This window comes from Polistes fuscatus, unplaced genomic scaffold (genome assembly GCF_010416935.1).
Source record: "Polistes fuscatus isolate 324 unplaced genomic scaffold, CU_Pfus_HIC Scaffold3, whole genome shotgun sequence".
In the NCBI taxonomy this organism is placed as follows: Eukaryota; Metazoa; Arthropoda; class Insecta; order Hymenoptera; family Vespidae; genus Polistes; species Polistes fuscatus.
In genome coordinates, this window is record NW_025113107.1 from 5,328,152 (window position 1) to 5,349,382 (window position 21,231).

Below are 21,231 nucleotides of genomic sequence, written 5' to 3' on the forward strand. Positions count from 1 at the left end.
GACACACGATCCCCCCTTGTATTTTCAGAATGCCTAGGTTGCTCGATGTTCTTTCCAATGCGGTCATAGGGCCATTTGATTGTCCCTCATCCCTAACTCTTTTCAATATCTTTCTTGGAAAATTAGATTACCATTTATTAATAAACTAGCCTAATATGATATCTTTATCTTTGAGCACGTAATTTGTTGATTTATTAACGTTCTCTCGAGAGAAATACAATTTTTTAATATTATAATAAATAACTAGGTATTACTAGGTATAACTAGATATTATTAGGTAGGTGTATAAGAAAATTCTAGGATATGACGAATCTTTTTGCTGTTAAATAAAAAATTTGTGGTTAAAATGAAGAACAATACGTCAAGTGTTACTTTCACGAATCTCCATGTAATCAAAGTAGATGGGAATAGGTTAGAAAACGCGCAGCAACTAAATGATGGAGCAGCAAAGTTTCTTATATAAAACAATACGCCTTTGTCTTCCATCGATGAAAGGTATAAAACGTTAAGAAGGGTAGAAGAAAATCTCGCTTTGGTTTGCGCGATTTGGATTCGAGAAGTCGATTACATTCGAGCGGAACGACTGCGGACGCTGCGGTCTTCGAGCCAATCGATACGCTTAACATTTCGAATCTGATCCACTTATCTGACCTTTCCTTCCTTCTTCTTTTATTCTTTCTCTTTAATCTCTTCCATCCTATCGGTGGAAGCTCTCTAATCAGACACTTCTAAATTGCATTGTATTTTTGTCTTACACATTTGTAATACCTACGAATCGTGATTTTGTTAATTATAAATTTCATTTGTTTATACTTTCATACCTTGGACGTATAGGTGTAACGTGAAGAAATTTCTAATCGAATTTTTTCTTTCTAATCGAATTTTAATATCGTACACGAGGAATGAATTAACTGACATCGAATGCACTTACAATTAAACGTTTATACGAATTTGTCCGCGTGCATGTCGCTTATCAAAAATTATCACCGCACGGCAGCTCACTTTCGTAGATTTGTTGGACAAGCTCACGCTAGTGTTTGCGGCAGCCGCCGAACAAATACGGTGGCGTGAGTCATCTATGCGAAACATTCGTATCGTTTTCTTTTGGTAATTCGTTTTCTTATCCGACTATTTCTCCCCCTCTTAGTTTCTATCTATCCATTTCTCTATCTCTGTCCCTTTTTGATAAATAAACTTCTTCCTTTCTCTATAGTATGACGTCACTAGGGCACTATATCCCGTGGGTAGAAAATACCTATCATGCCTCGACGAACCTATCTAGGCGCGCGCGCGCTCACGCACATGCACACACCTACACACGTATACGCATACAAGATTTTCCGATAAGCCTAGATTTGCCGTGTCCCCTATTGTTCCAAAGCCCTAATAAATTCTGATTTACGCGCTATTTTGATTGTTAATGAAAAAATATGAACATAAAAATAAAAAGATAATAAAACATAAAGTAAGAAAAAAAATACACAATAAAATAAATTTTTTTTCATTTCTAGGTCTCCAAGCGGAATTGTTTTACGTGAGAGAAGGTGTGATCAACGATTATGCCTTTAAATTCGTTGTACCGGTTCCAGCGCAAGTTCACAAGTTGCATTTCACATGGCAAAATCTTGCTGGCAGACCGGTAAGTGAGAATTTATTTATTTCAAGATTTATATGATAGGGAATAATGTTTTCCTGATAAGGAAAATAAAAAGTTAGAAGAAACGATAACTCATTCGTTATCAGAAAAGCGTCGACGATTTTGCGATATACGATGCAACCAGCCGACTGTTCAACTCCTCGTTCGTCAAGGTTGAATGGTCACGTTGAAGTTACTATCATATTTTTTTGTTCCTTCTTCTTCTTTTTCTTCTTCCTCCCTTTCCTCTTACTTTTTCCTCTACTCAGTTTCTTTTTCTTACCTTCTTAGAACGTAGTTATCAGGATTATCGAAGCATATCATTCCTATCCTGCACCTCATCGAATTCTCGAACAAATACAATGGCGTAAAAGTTTATTTAGAAAAATATTTTCTTGTTCTGAAAATCGAACTCGTTAAAATATCGTGAGTAAAGGATAAAAATCATTATCGTTTTAATGACTTCATCTGCATAGCAGAAGAAGAAATACAAAAAAAAGTGTCTTATACGACATAAAAAATGTATATCCAAGATGGATAAAGTTTTGTTGTTTTGTCAAGGTGTGCAAGTACTTAGATTTTCTTTCTTTTTCTCTCGTGTTATTTTTCTTAGCGGTGGTCGAAGGAATGGTAGGTAGGTACCTGGACAAAGTGACGGCGGAAAGTGGACAAAGTGCGCAACGTGGTGTCGGATTGACTCGTCGACGAGGTAGAGAAAAAAAGAGAAGATCGCTCGGGGTAGGACAAAGTGGTTCAGCCACTTCTTCGAGCTCTTCTGCGCGAGCTTGAGAGAGAAAAAGGAAAAGAAGAGAGAGTTATCCGAGAGAGGAAGAAGAATAAGATAAAGAAAAAGAAGAAGAAGAAGAAGAGGAAGACTGACGAGCGGTTCCAAGACATCCGTCACCTCCGTGACAAAAGCGGGTGTCCTGAATGGTAGTTAAACTCGCAGGTGGCTGTCGATCAAACTCTCTCCTTTTCCCTCTCTTTCGTCCTCCCTTCCTTCCTTCCTTCCTTCCTTCCTCCCTTCTTCTGTTTCTACTCACATTGTTTGTAAATCAGTCTGGAGAAGATAGGAGGAGTATGGCAGGCATTTAAGGAAATTTTTCGATATGAGAAAAAGTTTGTATACGGGTAAACGCATGCATGGCAATTCATAAATTAGTCGAATGATAAAACAAAAAAAAAATAAAATATCGATTACATATATTTTTTTATTCTCACTTCAATCGACTAATCTTTCTTTCGAAGATACCCCCCCGCCTCCTTCCCTCACCACCCAATTTTCTCAAAAATTTACATCTATATTGTGTCAACGATAAATGAGATGTTTTATTTTCTTCGACCGAAAGAAAGAATTTCTTTTTCCATGTTAGATAGAATCTTCTCGAGAAAGAGAAGAAGTGAACCGGAACATCGGACCGTTGGTAAACACATCTCATTTGAGTCTTTCTTCTCGCGGACAACTCGTTTGAAAGAAAGCTACTGCTTACACAGCGTCAAGTATTCGCGTTAGCACCTTTACAGTTTTTTAATTCCTTTTGCGTCTCTTTCAATAACGAGAATTCGAATGCAGGTAAAGGTTGTACGTTATACGTTCTACAGTACTGCTGCAGTCGAATTTTTAGCATCAAGTTGATAAATAAAAATCATTACGTAGTTACAAGTAGAAACAGTAATATCGTTGATAGGATCATTAATTAACGTTCAATGAAATTTCGAAACTTGTTATTTCATTTCATTGATGAATTTAGCTTTTATTCGATATCAACGTTTTAATTATTGGGAGTTGAAATGATTCTGTACAAAAGAAAAACATAATTAACAAAATAAGAATAAAAAATATATTTTATCGTAATGTTCTATTAGAAGCATGAACGATACGCGGTAACAAGATTAACGAGCTATCAACTATGAACACCTTTACCTGGAAGCTTAGCAGCTGCGAGAAAGTCTATGGGGCGAGATATCGTCGGTTTGGAACGCGAAGACTTCGGAAGGCGTTGAAATCGAACGCCATTAGAGGCAGTTCGCAGGAACATTCGTAGCTATTTCACGAGGAAGTTATTCGTGGTCGTAAGAGACCGCAAAATGAACGGTGGTAGCGACAAGCAGCGTAGTTGACGAGCCTCTTTTATACTTTTCTCTTTCTCTCTCTCGTTTTCTACATCTAACCAAGAACCGATCATCATCGCGAGCTGGTAATCAGCTGTTGAGGATTTGCTTTCCTTCGCTCTAGTCTCTTCTTCTTCTCCTTCTTCTGCATCTTATTTTTTTCCTCTTTTTTTCTCTTTCTTTTTCTCCCTTTCTCTGTTTTTCTCTCTTTTTCTCTTTCTCTCCATTCGTTCTCTAAACTCACTTTGCCCCTCGCGGTGCGCAAATTGTCTTCCGAGAATGGTTCGCTCGAGATTACTAGAAGGTTCAACGTTCTCGCTCGTTTAGTCTCACCGACATTGTTTCATTCGTTTTCCACCCTTCCACGCGGAAATACCAACCATTACCCACCTATACATCTATGTAGGTTTACCTACCTATACCTACCGAGGCCATCGATCTATTAACCGAAGCCACGACTTTGTTAATGGATTGGAAAATACTCGCCGAGAAGAAAAGTTCGATAACACCATTCAATGACGTTTCATCTCCGTGTTCTCGTCAAATGTTTGATATATACCCTCATGGGAATGGTATAATATATCCTGACCCTATATGGAAGCCGTGTTATACGAAAACTGCTGTTATATCAAAATCGTGTTTTCATAGTAACGTGTTGTAAAAAGGTTGAGGGTACTCAATTATCTCAGTCTCATTGAATCATTAACATTTGATATACCACCAACTGTCTCCCATCATATCATTCACATCAATGAAATATTATTTTTACAGTTAAATTCATTAATACTGAAACGAATCTTCAGATTTCATTATCTTCTTTCTAGTTATTGTTAGATGGTTGTAATTTATTTGATCATTTTATCAATCGACTTAAGTTCGTATAAAACTATATCGACTAATTCCAAATACAATTGATTTTCAGCTTCCTTACACGTTGGACGTAGATATCAGCAATCCATCCGCACTAAGCAGCTCGCTGAACATCTCTCAAACAGGCGAGATGCCGGTCGGTATCTTACAAACTTGGGCTCTAGCTTTGCATTGTGGTCCATACGATGCCGAAGTGGACCTCACCTTACGAATAAATATTTCCGTATCGAAGAGAAATACAACGAGTTTAGAATTTAGACGAAAAAAGATCTGCTTAAAAGAGAAGAGCAGCTACACCGGACCCGAAGAGGTTTTAGTCGCTGCTTCGGGTTCTACTTCCGGTGGACAGGTGTTCTACGCAGCCATCGGATGTGCCTGTGCCTTTATCGCTGCCTTAAGCGTTCTCGTGGTGGCCTATTACGTTCGAGATAAGAAGGCCAGAAGGCATAGGGATCCTTTACAGTAAGTCGACTTCTTCATTTATGTACGCTCGTCGTAAAAGGGATAATGGCCTACTTCAAATGGAAAAAAGATTAACGGATTATCATCAACTCAAACACGTCTTATGTTAGAATATACATATGTATGTTATTTCAAAAAGTATTCGTTTTTTTGTTTCGTTTCTCATGATAGTAGAGAACAAGGCATTGGTGATAACCATTGTCAACGTGAGATAAATAACATACGTATAATACATTTCACACGCGTGTGTTATATTAACAATGAGAGATGAAAGAAATCTAGACGAGTTTATTATCCTTGTAGAGAGTCCAGAGGAATCAGCTCCGCGTGTAGCGCCGAACGAGGAACAGGGGTTGGTCCAGCGCAAACCTTCCTATCTCCGGAAACTCCACCACCCTCGGCGTCTGGAGCATCAGCGTCCACTTATAGAAGATTAGACGACAGACCTAGTCGAGAGCTACACGAGAGAATTCAAGAGATCACCGTACAAAGGTAAAGACAAGTGTACTGAACCTGTTTCTTCATAAAAGTAAGAAAATAAATTGTTCCTTTCATTAGTATCGTAATATAAAAATGATGATAGATAGAGGAACATTAAGTTAATGATTTATTCAACGAAATATTCGTTCGTAAAATACTCCATACTTCAACGATCCATTTTTGAATGAAAACTTCCAAACGAAGGAAGAAAACGAGGAGTACGAGGGTAAGACAAAAAAAAATAAGATGAAAGAAAAACGACTGAAAGCACTCAGGATTACGAGGTTATCGACACTCCAATCGACTTTCGTGCCAGATCAGGGCTTAAAATACATTTACGTTAAGGCCTATTTTCAAATAACCAGTGTAGATATAGATATATAATGTGAGTCACGAATGATACGTTACGAGTTTTATATATAGCAGATATCTATTATATATTATAAACAAAAGTCATTAATTTATACGTATTTATAGTGATGCATTAAAGTATGATATTTAATGACATATACATATATTTGCTCGAGAAAAGTGAACATTTTCAAATTGTTTCATTTAACTTCGACGTCTTAACTAATTATCGAGGTAACTAACGAGTAATAAATCAAACGAGTCATTTAAAGACACTCACAATCGGAATCGAAACGACTGTGTGCGTTGGTTCTCCATAAGTTAGGAATTGTGCAATAGCTACTAGCTGGCGATGTAATTTTTTATTACTATGTACGTCACGACGCACGGCAAGAGCCATTAATTTACATTTTCCTTTCCCGTTTCACGACGACGGTCATCGTATTAAGTCGTGTCCTTTGTACTTTGTAGATGCAGGGTGCGTCTTCTCAGCATAGAAATGGAGGGTACCTTTGGTCGCGTGTATAGGGGTAGTTATCACGAGGAGGGTGCTTCGTCTCCGAGGGATGTTCTAGTAAAAACAGCCGCTGAGCACGCCTCGCAGTCACAAGTGAGTCTTTTTCTATCTGATTTTTTTTCCTTTAAAGTATGATGGAACGAATGAAATTACATAATTGCTGTACTCTCCCATCGTTGTCCGTATAAATTATATTATCTTTTAATATTTATTTTTGAATTATGCGAGTCTTACAAACAAGTAGTACAAATATTAAAAAACAAAATCGATACGTCATAATATATTTCTTTTTTTCTAAATTAAAATATCACTAAAAATGTATATTAATTAAGTCAGTTATCGATTACATATTTTTAATAACGTCCAATAATTCTCGTTACTATGATCGAAAGTATAACTAAGGTCGAGACGACGACGTAATCCACCGATGAGTTCTACTAAGCTATGCACGTTATCTTTTGTAGGTCGCCCTTCTCCTTCGAGAAGGTTTAGCTCTTTACGGCTTGAGTCACCCAGCTTTACTCCCTGTTCTGGGTGTCTCGATCGAGGACAGAAGCGCGCCCTTCCTTCTATATCCGCATACCGGTTACAAAAACATGAAGAGGTTCTTACTAAGGTGCAAGCTGAGCAGCGAAGGACCACCGAGGGCCCTTACGACTCAGGAAGTCGTCGAAATGGCACTTCAAGCTGCCAAAGGGGTTCAGTATCTTCATAGGAAACGACTTGTCCATAAAGATCTCGCTGCGAGGAATTGCGTGTAAGTACAACAATCTATTTCAAATTACATCTGTTCTTATCCTTATCGAGTTCAAGTTTTAACTTTGAAAGTAGTTTCCCACATATGAACATAATTCGTCATATATAGTAATTATATTCGCATTCGTAAAAAGAAAAATTGTTAAATTAATTTAAATACCACAGAGAAAATATAAAACTATTGATTACATACTTATAAAATTAAGACTTCTTATTTGGCAATAAGTTAAGTCAAAGAAAGATATAAAATAAATTAATAGCGTATTTAACATGTCTACTAGAATCTCATAATTGAACTGAAATTTATGAAAAGTTAATTAGAGCAAGATGTAGCACATGTAGTATCCCTGTATCATGTGCCCCCCCCTCTTCGCCCCTTTTCGTCTTTCTTTCTCTTTCATGTTGAATATCTAAGAGAGACAACGAAGATCATCCTTTTTTACGAGCACGCGCTGCTCGCATCGAGCACTTTAATACAGCACTTCCCCCTAACGCAGCCTCCGCAAGTCCCGAGGCCGTTACGTCTCGTTACCGAATTAATTGAGTGCAACGAATTAATTAAGCACCGTACACCGGTTACTTCGGTGGCTCTTTAATTAGCGATCGCGTTGTTTTCGTCTTCGAAAAGTGATCTCAAAGTTTTTCTTCTTCTTTTTGATACTGGTCTTATTGTAAAAACCTAACTTCTTTTAATTAATCGCACAAAGCTTTCTTATTATTTTCACTGTCAAAAACAAGCTGAGATTATCGAATTTTTTCACGTGGAGATTGTTGTATTATAATATTATTTATCTTTCGTATGTTTCTTAGGGTCGACGACGATCTACGAGTTCAAATAACGGACAACGCCCTTGCTAGAGATCTCTTCCCTCAGGATTACCATTGTTTGGGAGATAACGAGAATCGACCAATCAAGTGGCTAGCTATAGAGAGTCTACTTGGTAAAACGTTTACCACTGCGTCGGACGTTGTAAGTACATAATATGCAAATATGCTATTTGTAAATATACAATTTTGTTTAGACCATTAGTTTTATTATTATATTTATTTTGTTATACGTTTTATCTCTACTTCGGGGATTTTTCATTTTAATTTCGCCGTTTGTATCAAAATTATTGTAGAAAAATGCAAATGCGGCTTAATTGTTTGACCTATTTTTCTTCTCCCGCACGTTCGAATAATTGAAATTATATTGTTTTTTTTCTTTTCTTTTTTCTAGTGGGCATTCGGCGTTCTCCTGTGGGAATTAACGACACTGGCGCAACAACCCTACGTCGAAGTAGATCCATTCGAGATGGCCAGTTATCTTCGAGACGGTTACAGATTAGCTCAGCCGATCAATTGTCCTGACGAATTATTCGCAGTGATGGCCTATTGTTGGGCCATGTCTCCCGACGAGAGACCTACTTTCGGACAATTAATAGTTTGCTTGCAGGATTTCCACACGCAATTGACGAGATACGTTTAATGCTCGTACGAATAATAGTAAAGAAATAATAATAATAAACTCGTTTAAATATAGAACGAATTCGACGTAGGGAGGGGGTGAGGGGGAGGGGGACGTGTGTGTTCATGTATACATTCGTAAACAGGGTGATCAATTTTAATCTAATCGCAAGAGCATAAGTATTTCAGTGAATAAGTACATAAAATGAAATGAAATGAAATATGTGAAACGAAATTATAAACGTTCACTATAAGCATCTATTTCATTTGATACAATTCCTATTTACTTAAATACTTTCTAAATGAATTCGTTGAAATTTTTGGATCATCCTGTATATATTCGTTCAATAGCTATATCTCGTTCAAAGTACTTACTATTGCAAATTCGCACGTCGTTAACGTGTCGCTTATTTTACTCGAAATCGAATAATTCGAATAATCCATGCGTTAAGTATCGATCCTATCCAACTGCCAGCAAGCATTTCGTCTTTCCTTCGCATACCAAGCCACGATATGCAGCCTATATATTAGAGAGAGAGAAGAGAATGGGCGAGTATCCGGATATGGGATGATACTTACGTAAATGATGATCGAAACGTCGTGATTAGGAATATTGGAAATCGATCAATCTTCTTCTATTCGCGAGAAATCAGGAGAGTGTTTCATCAAAATAAATTCGATAATCTGCATATAGCATAGTGATCTGTCTGTGTATGTATAGAATAGTGCATTGTGCATTTACGATCGATCAGCTTTCTATCAGCTCGAATAAAAAGGACAGGGTTTCGAATATCGTCGTCAAAAGGGTTATATAGGAAAGAGAAAATGAATGCTTCCCTTGCCACGCTAGTCTTTCGACAGTGCCAATTCCTTTTGTATTTTTGTACATAATTACTACTCGTATTAATTCTTCGTACGCACCTATATCTGTATATGTATATTTAATAGTCGCGATAAGCGTACGCTTCGAAATCCTACCAGAGGAAAATAAAATAAAAAGAGAATATATTCTATGTAAATATACGTATATATCAAAACGAACGACTATATATATACATTTGCGTTTATTAAGTCGAGAGAGTCAGAACGATTGGAAAATATTCTATCCTTTTTAGTAATATCGCAGCCAAATGGCGAACAAGGAGAATAATATTTCATCTTTTACATCGTCTCTCTTACGACTCGACGAATTTACTATTATAAGTATCTTTAAGAATCGCTATAAATGTACAAACTCGCCGGAAACGTTACAAATCAAGAAAAAAGAAATAAATTTATAATGTAAAGGGGAAAAAAAAAACAAAAAGAAAACAAAACGATACGATAAAAAAATGAATTTTTTTGTTTCCACACGTTACTCCGAAAGGAAAATATCGTAAAGATCATTTCCTCCTCTGATCCTCTTCTCCCCATCTCGTTTCTTTTTCTTTTTCGAAAGCTCGAATTCTCTATGAACCCTCGAATACACCGTCAACCAACTTCAGCTATTTTCGTCTTCTTTCCCTCGAACGGCTAGGAAGGAAGGAAGGAAGGAAGGAAAGAGGAGGAGAAGTTTGGCGACGTTAAAAGTAACAGAAAGAAAAAGACGAAAAAGGGTGTTCGAAAGAGTTTTTCTTTTCTCGGAAATCGTTCGTCAAAGGCAAAAAGAGAGATGCGTGCGTGGCAATGCAACCGAGTCCTGTAATTCGTGTATGCTCTTGCTATTGCTGCTGATGCTGCTGGAACTGGAGCTGGAACTGGAATTGGAGCTGAAGCTGAAGCTGAAACTGGGTACGCCGTCGTTCGGTTGGCGACGCGTCGGGTGATAAAATTAATGGCGCATCGTTGACGTCTTGTTTAAAATGACAAATGGTGGTAGCGTAGGTTGTTCTCTCTCTTTCTCTCTCTCTCTCTCTTCCTTTCTCTCTCTGATGACTTGTAACAAGATACATCGAGCGTGATACGATGCGTATAGAACGAACGATCCGTACAACGCGACGAATTCGTTTTGTTGGCCGAGATTGAGAGAGACAAAAGTTTAATTAGCACGTTTATATTCGTCGGTGAACGTCGAGAAAAGGAAAAAAAGAAACGTAATCATCGTTTTTTCTTTTTGCATCGTTAATTTTGAAGCAAGGGTGATTTTGCGCAATGGATTATTATTGTCTTGCTCGATGAATGGACCACCGTGATCGTAATATTTTTTAGCAGATACTTCATATAGATAATATAATAGGTAGTGTAACGTAATAATATTTATTACGTATATACAATATATGAGATTAGTGTATTAATAATAACGAGATAAAGGAATTCGATTAAATAAATTAACGTCTTAAGAAATAAAAATGAAAAAGGTATAAAAGTAGATGTATAATCTTTCTTGATTGTACATAAATATCCAGCATATTTACATCGTCGGAAAACATTATCGTAGCTAGTGCAAGATTCCACAATAATGCAGGTCCGATTAGGCACGGTACATTAGGCGCTTGCTTTCCTACGCTCCATCAAACGCACACCAATGGTTCTGGATAGAAGCGAGTTTAACAACCGAGCTAGGGGTTCTTGGGAAACCGGAAGCTGGTATGTACTCGTACGTGTGAAAAAGAACGTAACCCCTGACAGATAATGTTGGAACGTACGCAATAAACGAGTGTAATCGTTCGTCTCGCCGAGTCAGTTCAACAGCATACGTTCTCATCGATGCTTGTAAAAAGAATGTGTTAGGTTTTTCTCGTTATTTCTGCCAGCAGTCGTATCTTTTAATTTTCGATGAATGCAAAATTGCAATCAGAGAAACGAATACAATTTATTACAGATCAAGTGTCTTTTTATTATTATAAAAAATGAAATATTAAATACAACACGAACAATAGTATAGTAATGAAAAAAATATATAAAATAAAAATAAAAAAATGTAACATATTTATATAAATTAAATTGCGAATAATATCAAGAAAGAGATATGTAGATATATAAAATAATAGATGTACATACACGAAAAGAAAAAAAAATAGACAAAGCAGAGAGAGATAAAGAGAGACAGAAATAAAGCTATTTCCATTGAATCACACTATCTCGTAACGTCAAAGGATCCCAGAGGATTTACGTAACAAGACGAGAAGGTAGGAACGATTCATTGTTGAGAGCGTCACGAGCGTAATCACACGTATGCAAGTACGTGAATCCATGGTTTTCAAGTTTAAACGTATTCGTGATATAACCAAAGGAAAGGGTTTCAAGTCTGAATTTAAATTCAAGCCAACTGAAATAATCGGATTTAAAATTATAAGAAAATGATATTCTCGGCATAATCGAATTTATTTAAACATTAGAAAAGAAATTTCAAAAAAAGGAAAATGTATAATATTGATAATAAATAATTAATCTATTTTTAATAAGCATTAAACATAAATCTACATATTTGTGAAATTAAAGTTCACGGATTATAAAGTTTAAAAGGGAAAGATCGCAAGTTGGTCGAGATTGAGGCAAAAGAAAGAATAAGAGAATGCGTTTATTTAGGAAGTTGCAAAAGGTCTACTCGCAGGGACGAGGAACGGATTTAATGAATTTCAATGAGCTCGACGACCCTTCGTTGACGGTAAACTTTGGGCAAACATCGAGGCCGCTTTGCAGGCCGACTAGAATTACTATCGGCTGAGTATGTGTAGTCACTGCAATCATGGGATTCTAGGGTGCATTTTGGAGTAGCTATTTCTGCTATATATGTATGTATGTACCTATGCATGTATGTATGCACTTAGGAAACGACGAGCTGCGAGATAATATCGTCTATGAGCTAGTGTTATCTGTGTGTGTGCGCGTGTAGATGTTCTCGTGCGAGTGCGTTCTCGCGAGCACGCCTTTTGCCGTTCATTCACAACGACTCCTGGTGGTCTAACAAGGGCTCTCCGTCTTCACCCTTTGTTTTTGTACCAACGTGCATACTCCGCCGTAATTAACCGGTCGTAATTACGCGCGATAAAGTGCATACCGCTCCTCTTCCGAGTTGCACGCCACTTTCTTCCTACGAGCTTTTCGACGATTCTGTTCACGCCTATATAACTAACCAACTTATATATATATATATATATTTCTCTGATTTCCGATAACGCGACAAATGGGATTTATGAGCGACTTTTAATTCAATCAACGACGTGAGAAAATTTGTCGATTATTCGTGTCAGTATTTTTCTAAGATCTTTGCCTAATTCGTTTGTAGAATTAATAATATCGAAGATATTTTTCCATATCGTTTGAAAATGGACACCTGGTATATACATATATTACATTAGAGATAACGTATGAAAAAAGTTAATCCTTAATAATAATTGATATTCAAAATATGTAATTATAATCGATGATCATTATTATTTTTCACGTTAAAATTGTCAATGTCTAATCATTGATTTTTCTAAGTTAATTAAACCATCTCAATTAACAAGATTAATAATCTTAGATCTTATAGCAAATAAGTTCAGGAAGTAATTAAGATCGGCAATTCAAGACACATTATCCGATATAAAAAAAATTCTTTTTACCGATTTCTCCTTCGTATCTTGATTTTTCTTTTATTATATTCTTAGGATTCGCGAAGGCCATTGCAATTTTCTCGAGCAACAATCGTTATTATCCTGCACGCATCTCGTACATTTCATCTCCCTACCCTTTTTTTTTCTTTTTTAATGACCAAGATAACCACGACTTTGACGTTAGTAAGGACGACGGATTTGATATTTGTCTTTTATTCAGTGACGACGAAAAAATCAGTCAACTTGTCGCGTTTCTTTCGTCTTCTTTTTTCCTTCTTTTTTCGTTTTCAAGCGAGATGAAAAAACTTGCAAAATGGTCGATCGTTTATCTGACTATTATCTTCGTTAAGGAAACAGTTTCCGATTTAAACGTCTCCTCGAAGATAGATCTCGACTCGAACGAAATCCATGGAACATCTTCCGATCGTCCTGTCGTCGTCTCAAACCAAAAGGAAAGAACCATAAATGTCCCAAAAAGTCCTTCGATACGCATTAACGAACAATTTAACAATCCATGGTTACATCGATCGGGACAATCTTTCGTAAGATCAAGTTTCCCAGAAGATTTGAGAAAACGAAGAACGCATCAATCATCAGTGAGCATTTTTTAGAATTTAATTAGTAATTTTATGTTTATAAATACTAATATTAAAAAGTGTCTACGTTAGTGGTCGACGAATATTTATGATAATTAAAATTTGTATCAATATATTTGATGACAAAACATACAATTTATCGTCATATTTATCGTCTAATTGAAAGAAATAGAAGAAAGTTGTGGTTTGAATTTGATGAATGGGCTTTGCAAAGCGATGACTTATGCATTTCTATAGAGGGAAGGATATTATAAATTCCGGACTGTAACTCGCGAATCCATTTCACAGGAAAGGGGAATAAAGAAAAGGAAAGAGAGGGTTATACAGGGAATGTTAACGTTTCATTTATTTTCTTTGGAAACAAGAAATACTCGAGACGCGTACCGCGTAAAATCGTTTTACGAGTATTCCCAACGACATAAACTGCAAAAAGTATGACTTTTATGGCGAGTGGGGCGCATTTTAGTCGTATTTCTTTATTTCTCATTTATCCTTTACCAAAAGCACCAAAGACCTAGTTTCTTTTTAAGAAACTCTCCCTAGTTAACATATTTTCTTCGGATAATTATTTATTTGTTTGTTTATGGGTTTATCCCATTAGTATAAAAAAAAAAACAATTAAAAGAAAGAGAAAAGTAAAAAAAATTAATAATTAATATATATATAATTAATAAATAATAAAAGTAGTAGAGATAAAAAAGAATATGTAAAGATATTTATAATGAATTATACAATGACATAAATAATATTTACAATAAATTACAATAACTTAAGACAAATTTTACAGTGCATTTAAACATAATTTAACAGAGGACACAGATTGGTTGAACAGATCTATATGTCGATGAAAATGATTAACTGATTGGGACATTCTCTTAATGCAATTATGATAGGCATAAGAAGTATGATGAGCGCCAATGTGTAACAGATCATGGTTTCTAAGATTTTTAAAAGAAACATTGATGATAGTTTCTTAATAACATTTATTTCCAGTCTTATATTAAACGTGCAAGCTTATATTTCAAATAATGATAATTCATTAAACAATAAGCGCTACATTTGCGAATTTTATTTTAGGGATCACCGGAAAAAACGGCAAACGCTGTAATAAACAATGTAAGAATTTTTGTAAACGGAAACGAGACAGGAAAGAGATCGAATGTTGATTCCTGCGAAAATGGTGTTTGCGACGTATCGGTTTCATCAAGAACCGATGAAGTAGGCAACATTGTCACGGACGTACATATAACCATAATCACCGTGAACACGAAGCCGAAGATCGAGGTCAACGAAATTCCTGTCATCGATGGATTTCGAGGCATCGAAGAAAAGACATCTCCCGTGTCACCTCCCGTGTTTCATCTTCATGATCATGTGAAACCAATTTTCACTCATTTTCTACGTAATAATATACCGCAAGTAATTATTTTCTTTCTTCTTATCAAAAATTCATTAATTTTAATTTAATATTTATGCTATAATCAATTTAATTTATTTCAAGTCTCTCATGCATAAAACATACGAGAACAAACAAATACAAAATTTTGCTTTTATAGTTTTCGTATGAAATAATTATTCACATTTTTATAATAAAAATTTAGAAAAGTTAACATACATACATTGAGATAAGTCAAGTATTATATTTTTCAATTACACAATAACAATTTGACACAGACTGCTTTAATTTATAAAGTATTTTAAAAATAATGAAAGAAGACAAGACAATGAGAAATTGTTTGTAATTGTGTTTTAAATAATGTGATATCTTTAGTAACACGTCGTAACATTTATTTTCTTTTTTTGCCAATTACGTCAGGTTCAAGTCCGTGGATTTGTAGAACCAAACAACGAGGAAGTTAGTTTCCAAGATCGAAGGAACTACGGAAGAATATATCCGACTTGGTATAACACGCGTAATCACGAGCACCGTATATACAACAAAGGTTTTCAAGATTCTAGGCCATGGTTTCCGCGAAGAGTTAAAGTTGACGATAAGATCGAACCTCCGCTTAGTAAAACGAAGCAGTCCGAGGAGTAAGAGATTTCTAGATCTTAAGAACAATGCGACTATTATCATATATGGATTCTCCTGTTGTGAATGTAAACGCGAATGAAAACAAGGAAAGAGAACGAATACTATAAAAATTTCGTAAAGTCACTTGTCTTTATTTCTTATCATGAAAGTTACAATGATATTTGATTAAAAATAAATATGAAAAATCTTCTAAAACGATACGTTTAGCAAATGCAAACGAGTATTTTTAGTATTTTATTTTATTGTTTTTCTTTTTTAATCCTCTCATTTCCTACTCATACAAGGTAATATTTAGAAAGTAAAACTTGCAATTTGTATTAATTACCCTGAGAAATAAACATCTCGCTTTACGCTTGATGCGAAGATTAGTTTAATTGAACTTATACATTTGCATATTACATACGGTTATTCATATTATATGCATATAGAAATATATATATATATATTTATTTTCTTTTGTATACATATTTCTATAATAATATAGCACGTAATTGAATATTAATATATTAAATAATATTATTAATCTTCAACAGTACGGAAAGTAATCTTTCCATTGTCATTTACTCCAGTGGTCGCTGATTTATGAGCAATAGTCCTTCCAGTATCATCTGTAACACTGGAAGATCGGGAACTAGCAAAAACACCAATTGGTCCTCCTGATGGTGCTGGTAATGGGTCAGCAAATCGAGACTCTACTCCTGGTGCAACCTATATCATTGACGTTAACAAATTATAATCATTTATTAATATCTTTATAGGAATTAATGATTCATTTATGATCCACAAAATTAGACATAACTGATTAGATGTTAAAACAATAGGTAGTTGCAAGATAATTAGATCGTTAAATGATAAACTTACAGGACTTATCTGACCAGCCTGGTAACCACCTCCAGGTCCGACACTAATACTTGAAATAGCGGACTGCACTCCTGGATCAGAAGAACCAAAACCATAACCATAACCAGGACCACTTCCTATTCCGTTATTTGCGTCGAATAACCTGTATGTTCAAAAAACAAAATTATATTTATGTGTTAAAATCAGTATGGGAAACACTCGACGAAAAACTCACGCTCGTTGTTGAGCTTCGATTTGTGCTTGAATGCGCCTGAAATGATCTTCCATCATGCGTTGGTGGAATGAGAAGCCGTTGTCAAAATCAGAGCCAAATCTAGGATTGAATCCAGGTTGGAAACCAGTACCTATAGAACGTTCAAAATTCATTTATGTAAAATTTGCTATTGAATTCTATTTAAAGTTATTTCTTTAACCCTTTAAAAATGTTCGTTATCAAAAATGGACGATAAATAAAAGTAAGATATTTAGTGGATATTTCCTTGTCATTTGATGATATTTTTAAAGGGTTAATTGAACTTATTTGTAATACTAAATTGCTAAAGAGAACTTGATTTGATATTTTACAATTAGTATCGTATAGATTATAGAATATACTCATACGTTTTTAACATATCGCTTTACATTCATTAACATTCTACGCGATCATTCATCAACGAATCGTAGTTTTAGGTAAAGTGGGAACTCGTACTTTTCCGTATTATTACAAGTCCTAATGATCTATCTTTTCAAACAGATTTCATGATTGCCTACGTTAATAATAAATAAGCATTTAAACTATTTTAACGACAATGCTTAAATTGATTTCTTCGTTTTTTTTTAATTTGAAATTAATTTTCATATAATTTCTACTCGAATAACATTCGGTTCCAATACTGAAAGGAAAATTTTTCGAGTAACTACTACAAAAGTTTTGAATACAATTGATCTATTCATTAGACCAGACAGTCATGCTCCTACCTACGGCATCAGGAGAGTATGCTGAATTATCCGGAAATGCGGTTCCAGCACTATTATCGGGGAACCCGCCACGACTATCAAATCCTGGGTATCCAGAATTATAGGAAGCACCTGCAGATGCTCCTGCGTATCCGGGTCCAGAATTAGTCCAGGCATAATTAGGTCCCTGAACCCCATTCGCGGAAGGATAATCGAAATTAGGACTGTAGGGACCTCCGGAAGAACGACTTGGGAAATTTTGTGGTCCGCTGGATGGTATAGAGTTAGGATTATTAATTGGATTGGCATTGTTTTCAGTTGCCGGATTATTCGAAGATTTAGGTTTGTCTTTCGTATCGATATAAGAACGAGAATTTGTCATAGGTTTCACAGGATTATTTTGAGAAGCGTCATTGGCGGCCGGCCATACATTTCCGGATGTATATCCATTGGGATTGTAGTAAGGATTATTAAAAGGAAATCCACCGCGCGAATTGAAGGGTGGATTGCCTGGGTTACTCGACGATGATGCACCAGCGCTGGCGAAACTGCTAGCCGATGCACTCGTCAATCCGGGACCTTGATTAGTACTGGTAAATGCATAATTAGGACCGTAAGATGGTATAGAGTTAGATCCTGGGAATGAGAAACCTCCAGGTTTCGGATAATTCGGATGAAATCTTGATCCGTTAGGATTAGAATCTGACGGTGAGGATGGATTCTTGTCTTTGCTATCGGGCATATCTGCTTTCATTCGAGGTGATAAGGTCGATGGTTTTTTGTCCGTTTTTTCATCTGGATTAGTTGGCTTCGATGTAGAATCATCTTTTGGGTCGAATCCCGATCTTGATCCCAACTGAGGCTTATTCGTTGCTTCGGTGCTGGGTTTCGTAGTCGTTTCTGTTGATTTGGGATCTGATTTAGTCGTAGGTTTAGACGAGATTGCGTTGGAGGTGGTACTTGGTGGTTTGGTCGATTTAGGTTTTGGTGAAGTAGCTTTCGTGGTGCTAGGACTTGTAGTGCTAGGATTCGTAGTGCCAGGACTCTTAGTGCCAGGACTCTTAGTGCCAGGACTTTTGGTGGTAAGACTAGTGCTATCCTCATTACTCTCAGTAGTAATTTTAGTATCGGTTTCCTTGGAATCAGCTGCACGTTTAATTATCTTGACTAAATCGTAGTCTTCCAGCCCGTAACTATCAACACTCCTTTCGACATCTTGATCGATAAAAAACATAACACACGTAGGATTATCCGATTAATTATATTTGAATTTTCATTGAACCTACTCGTATACATGCTATTAATCCAGAAATACCATTCGACTTCTTTTATCACAAACATAAAGCACATTTAATATATCAACGTAATATGTTAATCAACATAAAAGTGAAATTGACTTGATATGATTTTATTCAACGCGCGTTTATAGAATTCTTTCTACGCTCGTATAGATATAACCCGATTCAACGTTATCGGACCGAAAAAGGAATAAGGAAAATTTCTTCTTGTCACGTAAATACGATAAAACACGTTTAACCAGATTTTTTGCAATGATTTTTCACTTGAAGAGCATACTTGGAGAAAGTTTGAAAAGCAAAAAGACATTCATTGTCATTTAAATGAAGAATAAATGATTCGTTTTGGGTTGCTATTATGGCGATGAGATGCAGAACGATAAGAAAACATAAAAAGAAAACGGAGGGAAAGGAAAATATCGATGCTTCTGTCCGGGTCAAGGTAGGGAACAGAAACGAGGTCATGGTTCAGAAACGTCTCGGTAGATTATTTCACTTAAGACCGTGATACTTGTCGTTTTACATGCATATTACATGCGAACAACGATACACAACACTATGCCGCTATTATTATTTATACATATATCGATAGACGGATATGACTATCTATTATCGCGATTATAGACACATACATATACACGTACATAGATACATAAAGATGATAGTTTATTTTGCAAGTACGATTCGATCGAAGTTTCGAATCACTTTGCGCATTATACAAAACCGGAAATTCTTGAAAGTCTTAGAAAATCTTATAAGACGTAATAGTTAAATCACTTTTTCAATCTTTCTTTAAATATATGTAAATATTTTGCGATATGATATAACCATACAAAATTTGATAATAACCATAATTTCAAATTGAAAATCATTATTTTTATGTTATACGTATATACGTACGGGATTCAACATTAATTGACATATTCTAAGGATTTTAAACGTTTTTAAAATTTTCATGAATTCTTGGTATCGAATAATATTCAAATTGATTCAAAACTTTAAACATATGTTCGAAGTGATTCATCGCTACATAATAAATATATATATACATACACACATACATACATACATACACATACATATCTTATTCGCGCTTATGTTTAATTCCTATGACTGTACAGGTACATATATAAAACATATAAACGTTAGTACTCATGATGATAAACAGTTAAAAAAAATAGATTAAAAATGTTGCCTATTAAATATAATAGACAGATAAAAACGTTATATTTAGATCAAGAAAAAAAAGAATATCTAATATAAAATCGATCGATCTCTTCGAGACGATTACTCAACAATTTCGAAGTTAAGAAGAATAGGTGGCACTTTTTATTTCTAACTTTCCTCTCATGATTTGTTATATAAATGAAGTTGTCAAGACATTTTCACAGACGAACGAATTTACGTCTCGGTTATCTTGCAACAGTCTTTGAAATTCCGGCTCTCGGCAATTTTGTCTTAAACACATAAGGCGATTTGCGTTTACGTAAGATAGCTTCGAATTTTTTTTTTCGTTTTTTTTTTTTTTATTATTAATCTCGTAGATTAGCGATTAAAAAATGATTTCCCCTTTTTCGTCCCATGACGTCTTAGAAGCAATCGACAAATTTCCATATTATGGCGCATATACAATATTATACAAAACATAAATACATGTAATACATAAAAATAGAAGTAGTATGATACGTAAAAATAAAAAAACAGAAAAACAATTCATTCTTTTAATCATTATAGTCTTTTTTGTCCGTTAATGTTAGTATAAATGATAGACATATATAGATGTTTACACGAACAACGATCGAGTAAGAGTACATTAACGTGTTAGTGTACGAACGTGTGGTCTCTTACAATTAGTATACGAAGTTTGCGTATAAAAACGAACATAACTCGTACCGTCCAAGGATGGTTACATTGTTTTTTTCTTCTTTCTATTTCGTATTAATTAATATACTTGAAAACAAAATTATTCTGATCAATTAGTACTCACCTCTACGACTTCTACTACCATGGACAAAGGAATTCAAATCGGCGTTGGATCCAACGACTGCAAAAATGAGCAGTAGACCGTACAGTCTGATATCCATCGCAAGTATAGATCGTTCAAATTATGATGTGCCTTAAATAACAGTAACGACAAAAATGCAAAAAAAAATAATAGAAAAAAAGGAAAAAAATAGGAGAGAAACCAAAATAAAAAACAGAATTTTATTACGTTTCGCTCTTATTGGTCTCTATTTTTTCGTTGATATATCGTTGATCTGACAAGCGGAGAACGCGCGAACAAAAATTTTGCCACGAAAATTCTGACGCACGTTGTGTTGCAAGAGAATGACTACTGAGTCAGCTGGAGTTGGCGAACAT

The 21,231-nt window shown here is 35.3% G+C and overlaps 3 protein-coding genes across 4 annotated transcripts in view; 2 read left to right on the forward strand and 1 right to left on the reverse strand.

The window, feature by feature from the left end:
* The window catches only part of LOC122519973 (tyrosine-protein kinase Dnt-like), a 25,731-nt gene extending 15,043 nt beyond the window's left edge, over positions 1 to 10,688 (forward strand). The window contains exons 1-8 of one of the 2 annotated variants that reach the window (XM_043639829.1): positions 1,552 to 1,639; positions 2,250 to 2,569; positions 4,671 to 5,080; positions 5,384 to 5,572; positions 6,383 to 6,521; positions 6,893 to 7,185; positions 7,995 to 8,154; positions 8,404 to 10,688. In XM_043639829.1, the coding sequence (XP_043495764.1) occupies positions 2,567 to 2,569; positions 4,671 to 5,080; positions 5,384 to 5,572; positions 6,383 to 6,521; positions 6,893 to 7,185; positions 7,995 to 8,154; positions 8,404 to 8,652 (1,443 nt within the window). In that variant the 5' untranslated portion in view covers positions 1,552 to 1,639; positions 2,250 to 2,566 and the 3' untranslated portion in view covers positions 8,653 to 10,688. Of the gene's footprint in view, positions 1 to 1,511; positions 1,640 to 2,249; positions 2,570 to 4,670; positions 5,081 to 5,383; positions 5,573 to 6,382; positions 6,522 to 6,892; positions 7,186 to 7,994; positions 8,155 to 8,403 lie in introns of those variants that run through there. The other variant, XM_043639828.1, reaches the window with a different exon arrangement.
* A 796-nt stretch (positions 10,689 to 11,484) lies between these two features.
* On the forward strand, positions 11,485 to 15,901 carry LOC122519976. The gene is made up of 3 exons (XM_043639833.1): positions 11,485 to 12,216; positions 14,821 to 15,162; positions 15,560 to 15,901. Exons 1-3 carry the CDS (start codon positions 12,124 to 12,126, stop codon positions 15,779 to 15,781), a joined length of 657 nt encoding a protein of 218 aa, XP_043495768.1. The 5' UTR covers positions 11,485 to 12,123; the 3' UTR covers positions 15,782 to 15,901.
* A 198-nt stretch (positions 15,902 to 16,099) lies between these two features.
* On the reverse strand, positions 16,100 to 21,231 carry LOC122519972 (spidroin-2-like). Its single transcript, XM_043639827.1, has 6 exons — positions 21,083 to 21,231; positions 20,858 to 20,986; positions 17,597 to 18,790; positions 16,854 to 16,983; positions 16,640 to 16,781; positions 16,100 to 16,486 (listed from the first exon to the last, which is right to left on the reverse strand). The coding sequence occupies exons 2-6, from the start codon at positions 20,952 to 20,954 to the stop codon at positions 16,298 to 16,300; spliced, it is 1,752 nt and encodes a 583-aa protein (XP_043495762.1). The 5' UTR covers positions 20,955 to 20,986; positions 21,083 to 21,231; the 3' UTR covers positions 16,100 to 16,297.

Coding starts and splice junctions, on each gene's coding strand:
- LOC122519976 (XM_043639833.1), top strand. CDS start 12,124: ATGCGTTTATTTAGGAAGTTGCAAAAGGTCTACTCGCAGGGACGAGGA. Junction 12,217..14,820: donor TCGACGACCCTTCGTTGACG/GTAAACTTTGGG, acceptor ATTTTATTTTAG/GGATCACCGGAAAAAACGGC. Junction 15,163..15,559: donor TACGTAATAATATACCGCAA/GTAATTATTTTC, acceptor CAATTACGTCAG/GTTCAAGTCCGTGGATTTGT.
- LOC122519972 (XM_043639827.1), bottom strand. CDS start 20,954: ATGGATATCAGACTGTACGGTCTACTGCTCATTTTTGCAGTCGTTGGA. Junction 16,984..17,596: donor ATACTCTCCTGATGCCGTAG/GTAGGAGCATGA, acceptor AACGTTCTATAG/GTACTGGTTTCCAACCTGGA. Junction 16,782..16,853: donor ATCGAAGCTCAACAACGAGC/GTGAGTTTTTCG, acceptor TTGAACATACAG/GTTATTCGACGCAAATAACG.